This window comes from Eurosta solidaginis, chromosome 2, assembly GCF_040869045.1.
Source record: "Eurosta solidaginis isolate ZX-2024a chromosome 2, ASM4086904v1, whole genome shotgun sequence".
NCBI lineage: Eukaryota > Metazoa > Arthropoda > Insecta > Diptera > Tephritidae > Eurosta > Eurosta solidaginis.
Window position 1 is genome coordinate 35037411 of NC_090320.1, and position 5808 is coordinate 35043218.

The window sequence follows — 5808 nt, forward strand, 5'->3', positions numbered from 1 at the left end:
CCCACGAAATGTATAGAAGACATTTATGCACATCTCGCCCAAAAAAAAACCTGCGATTACCCTAACGATTAACATTACGCAAAGTAACGAGTGACGTCTCTTATTATATTTATCCTCTTTGGCAATATTATGCATTCCGGTAACATCGCCACAATAACGGAAGGTGTTGCGTTCGTAAATATAAAAGAGCCTCGAACTTAGCAAATCAAATTTATTTCGCGAAGCACCGTTATAAGCATTTTCAAAATCCAAGAAAATACTTGCTATTTTTAATTTCGTATCCTACCTATTTGTTCAATTGCAGATTTTGACTGTGAAAAATGTTATAAAAGTACCAACAAGTATGAAAAATAATTTCACTTGCAGAGCACCCCTTGCTTAAGCACATGTCGAATTCTTCCCATGCTTTGCTTACAAAAAAGTTGGAAGTTATATATTTTTTCATTCCAGATGGCGCTCGAACTGCCGTTCTCCATAATAATAATACGTGCAATTTACTCATCATGCAATAGATTGCGTTAAACACGTCCATATTCAAAACTACTTATGTGACGGGGCTTTTAAAACCCTGGCAAGGTTGACATATCCTTTAAGCTGGAGACATTGGTGCTTTATCGGTAACCGTATCGGTAACCTTATAACAGCTGATTCAACCAACCTTATGAGAATCAATGCATTCGATTATTGGTGCCGCTAAGGTTGTAATCGTATCGTAGCCAACCAATTGGGTTTTGGTTTACCGTCGTAACGATAAACAGCTGATTACGTTAGCGATACGGATACAGCGATACGACATACGGCACCAATGACTTCGGCTTAAGGGTATATGACACTACTTTATTTTAGCTTGGATTCCAAACCCAAAAAACTGACGAAACTTTATCGGAAAGTCAAATTACAAAAACAATTTCTAACAAGAGGAACAGAGACGAATATTGTCCACAAAATAGAATAATTTGACATGTTATCCTTTATGTTTTCATTTTTATTTTTTCATTAACATTTTTCACAACAAAAACATTGCACATAACACGGAAAAATTGTTTCGCGCTCTGGTGGTTCACTTATTTCACACGAAAGTTCAATATAGTTCCGTATTAGTGCACAAAATTATCAAACTAAAAACAAAATTTTCATTTGTCAGAAAAAATAAAGAAAAAACAGCCGAATGTCAAAAAAACCTATCGAAACACAAACTGGCTTGTTTGTTTTCAATGAACTAGGTTGCATTTTTCTTGTATTTCATTAGTTTTTTGAAATAAAGTTTACACACTTACACCAGTACTGAAACCGTATTAGGAGGGAGGGACACAAAAAATATAAGAGAAAATACAGGATAAAAACAGAAAAAATAAAGTAGTGTCATATAGGTATTATCCACATAAAACTGATCCAATCAAATTTATACTATGTGCATACAGAAAAATAAATTTAGCCAATTTCGATTTAAATTAAGTGGTGTTCATACAACTCAATTTATTGTGTAGTAATTTGATATCTGGTTGGCTCATCTCTACAGCAAAAACATACCTTTGTTCAGACTGTTAAAATGTGTGTATTGGTATTAGGCGAATGAAATGGAATGAAAAAAGAAACTTTGAAATTTTTGTGTGTGTAAGAAAGTGTGTTCAATGTTTTTGTTTAATTTTGAGTTTGCCATCTTCTTTTAACAATTCCTACTGCAGTGAATTGAAAAAAATCAAATCAGCTGATGAGATAGCCACCATATAGTTCAGCCATGCTTAACCACAAATCACACACACAAGATTGCGCATTGCGCATGCATCAGCTGTTTTTATGGGCAATTTTTACGTCATTTTCCTTTAGCTCTTGTTTTTTTTCTCCCTTTCTTTCATTCGCTCAAGCAGTCAAGTGTGACGTAAATGCGCAGAACGAAGCAATTTTGGACTCGTGAATGCGCAATCTTCTATGTGTGATTTGTGATGCTTACCCTGCAAAAATTGTTGGATTACGTGTTCCATTTTCTTCATGTTGGAGTGCTCTAAACAATACTCCTTTTCAATGCGTTTGCGGACCACCATCAGCCGATCATTGCTCGTTTTTTAACGACCGTGATCACGACACGATGACGATCGAACAGAGTTGCCAAAAGTAAAATATTGCATACAAATAACTGATAATAAAATTTTACTATGGCAACTCAGATAAAATGCAACCGCGCACTGGTTTTATGTATACATACTATAGTATAGAGAAATATTAGTTTCTTTATTCACGCAAATGCTAAATAACATAAGAATATTCGTAGTAAAAATATAAAAGTTGTATTGCCCCTCTTCATTTACCTTCATTTTAAATTAAATTCACTCCGATAATTCTTTCCTACACAATTCCTCTTTAGTACATTGGCATATGATCCTCTGCGGGTGCTCCATGGAGTACTACAGTGAAAGTAATTTGGAAAGTCCTCTCACGTATGTACTCTATAGAATACTCACAAAAATGTGTTCCAATTAACATTACGATGTCCTAGGAGAGGAGTAGGTGATCCCACTATCGCTTTGTTTGTGAGTATTCTATAGAGTACATACGTGAGAGTACTTTCCAAAGTACTTTCACTGTAGTACACCATGGAGCACCCACAGAGGATCATATGCCAAAGTACTAAAGAGGAATTGTGTCGGAAAGAATTATCGAAGTGAATTTAATTTAAAGTGAAAGTAAATGAATAGGGCAATCCAACTTTTATATTTTATACTGCGAATATTCTTATGTTATTTAGCATTTGCGTGAATAAAGAAACTAATATTTCTCTATACTATAGTATGTATACATAAAACCAGTGCGCTGTTGCATTTTATCAGAGTTGTCAAAGTAAAATTTTATTATTAGTTATTTGCATGCAATATTTTACTTTTGGCAACTCTGTTCGATCGTCATCGTGTCGTTAAAAAACGAACAATGATCGGCTGATGGTGGTCCGCAAACGAATTGCATAGGAGTATTGTTAGAGTATTCCAACATGAAGAAAATGGAACACGTAATCCAACAATTTTTGCAGGGTAACTGACGTTTAAATCTACTCAATAAACATACTTTACAAAATTGCATTTGCAGTTTGAAATAATTTATTACGCAATTTTTTTTTAATTGGCAATTTATTGCAATTTATTACATGATAAATTGCGTAATAAATTGCCCAAATGGTATAAACTGCCAATTTGGTGGGTGTTTGTATATAGTATTAAGGGCCAGTTAGTGGTGACTTAACAATAACCAGATAAAACAGCTGATCGAACCAACCTTATGGAAATCAATGTAATCGATTAATTGCAATGCTAAAGCCATAACCATACCATAGCCAACCAATTGGTTTTTTGGTTTTCGCCGTATCCATTACTTAAAAATATTTGAAATGGAGAATTTATTAACTTTTTGGAGATTTAATTTATTGTATAGGATATTTTTTGACTATGAGACTTAATTTTTGCGTCTTCTTCATTTTTTGAAAACGATTTTTAGGTTAAGGCAACAATAACTGATGCCAATTTGAAATGAATAAGTAAAAATATGGTTATGACTATGGCCTTATGACTATGTCAACTTTAACTTGGGCTTTATGTAAATCAAAGTAATTGGTCAATGATGGCATAACATAACATTCTACCCATACTTAAATGAGTTTTGACTTAGTTATTTGTTATTTGTGGAACTTGTTAGTAATTTTTTGCATTTACTTCTTTCTTATGAAATTGTCACATATTTTAGGTTAAGGAACCAACAGCCGATGCGAAATGATATGGTTAAGGAAGAACATGGCTATGACTATGGCAACTATGCCTGGCCTTTTAAGGCAAGTAAATTTTTCTAATTTTTGCGAACGCAACACGCCGATGCAGCTCTGTAATTTTCCCGCAATCAGCTGGCGTTACCTTTTAGTGCGAATTCAACCGGCGCGGTCTTCATTTCGTAACATTTCTCGTTTTGTAATTTATCAGTTAAAAATATGAATAATTTGTTCAAACTACTACAGAAACCACTAACAACAATAGTTAGTGTACCGCAACAGCTACCGAGGAGATCTTACGGTACGCATAACATTTTAAATCACAATGATCCTTATATAAAATTCAGTTGAACTGAAGAATCCGTCAACTATTCTCACAGCTTCGCTTCCAAAACGTTTTTACAAGAAGACTTCGGTGCTCTACAATGACGGCAAGTACGAGGTAACATTGGATAGCCGAAAGCTAAAAACTCCAAATGGTGCATTATTCACTGTCAAAAGTGAGCCCTTGGCAATTGCGGTGGCAACAGAATTCGATGCGCAAAAGGAGCGTATTGAACGTTCTAAAATGCATTTGTCAGCACTGTGCTTTACCGCAATAGATAATCCAAATAGACACACGAAAACAGATATGGTCAATTACTTGTTGAATTATATAGCAACAGATACGGTGCTCTTTCAATATGATGTGAGCATTTAAAGATATGCCACTGTTGTAGTTTTTGAGTATCTAAACGTTTTTCATTTCAGGATGAAAAGGATTTGCATGACCTGCAGTGCAATGAATGGGATCCAATCATAAAATGGTTTAATGAGCGTTACGGCACTAATTTGGAAAAGACAATGGTAATGTCGCCACCAAATATAGGTGCCGACGACAAAATGAAAGTCTCAAAGTATTTGTTATCGCATAGTGAAGATGTGCTTTTCGGTGAGTAATACGTTTGCCCCTATATTTGAATTCTTGTGTAATAAAATTTTTTTTAAAAGGTTTCATTTTTGCGGTAGACACATTAAAATCGGTTGTACTAGCATTCGCTACAATCGATCAACGAATATCCGTTGATAAGGCTGTTGCATTGGCACGCTTGGAAGAGGAGTATCAAGTGAAATTTTGGGGACGCGTTGAGTGGTCACATGATTTAAGTCAACAAGAGTTGCAAGCACGTTTAGCTGCCGCAGTACTTTTTGTGCATCTTAATCGTTCAGAACATTTTGTTAAAGAAAAGTTAGTAGTTTGAAATTGTTAGTTGTAAATAGTTAAATTTAATTGTTAGCATTAGTATTAACACATATAAATGTTGCAGAAAATCAATAAAGGCGTGTTCTTTAACAAGTAGAGATGTTGTAAAAGTCGTCATGCACTTTCATCTAAATTCTTACGAAGAAGACAATCAGCAGCTGAACATATTTCGTGCATACGACAGATAACATCAGTTTTTATTGAAAGTACCAGACCTTCATGGAGAACTGAAGTACAAACCACAAATGTTTATCGGCTGCGATGCAAAGTTTAATCTCTTTACAGATAGGGGTGAGTTAGTTTTTTATTTCATTATTATTATTTTTTTGGCGGCCACCGTGGTGTGATGGTAGCGTGCTCCGCCTATCACACCGTATGCCCTGGGTTCAACTCCCGGGCAAAGCAACATCAAAATTTTAGAAATAAGATTTTTCAACTAGAAGAAAATTTTTCTAAGCGGGGTCGCCCCTCGGCAGTGTCTGCCAAGCGCTCCGATTGTATTTCTGCCATGAAAAGCTCTCAGTGAAAACTCATCTGCCTTGCAGATGCCGTTCGGAGTCGGCATAAAACATGTAGGTCCCGTCCGGCCAATTTGTAGGGAAAAATCAAGAGGAGCACGACGCAAATTGGAAGAGAAGCTCGGCCTTAGATCTCTTCGGAGGTTATCGCGCCTTAAATTTTATTTATTTTTATTATTATTTTCCGTGTGGATAATTTGTGAGGATGGGAGTAAGATTTGAACGTTCCAAAACTGGAATGTAAAATTAGTATTCGAATCGTAAAATGTATATTATGAAATAACAGAGACCATTTACTG

At 35.2% G+C, this 5808-nt stretch overlaps 1 protein-coding gene across 1 annotated transcript; it reads left to right on the forward strand.

Moving 5' to 3' along the window:
* Positions 1-3908: 3908 nt before the first annotated feature.
* On the forward strand, positions 3909-5089 carry l(2)k14505 (ATP synthase mitochondrial F1 complex assembly factor 2 homolog l(2)k14505). The gene is made up of 4 exons (XM_067764972.1): positions 3909-4049; positions 4129-4436; positions 4499-4679; positions 4739-5089. Exons 1-4 carry the CDS (start codon positions 3968-3970, stop codon positions 4987-4989), a joined length of 822 nt encoding a protein of 273 aa, XP_067621073.1. The 5' UTR covers positions 3909-3967; the 3' UTR covers positions 4990-5089.
* The last annotated feature ends 719 nt before the right edge of the window (positions 5090-5808 follow it).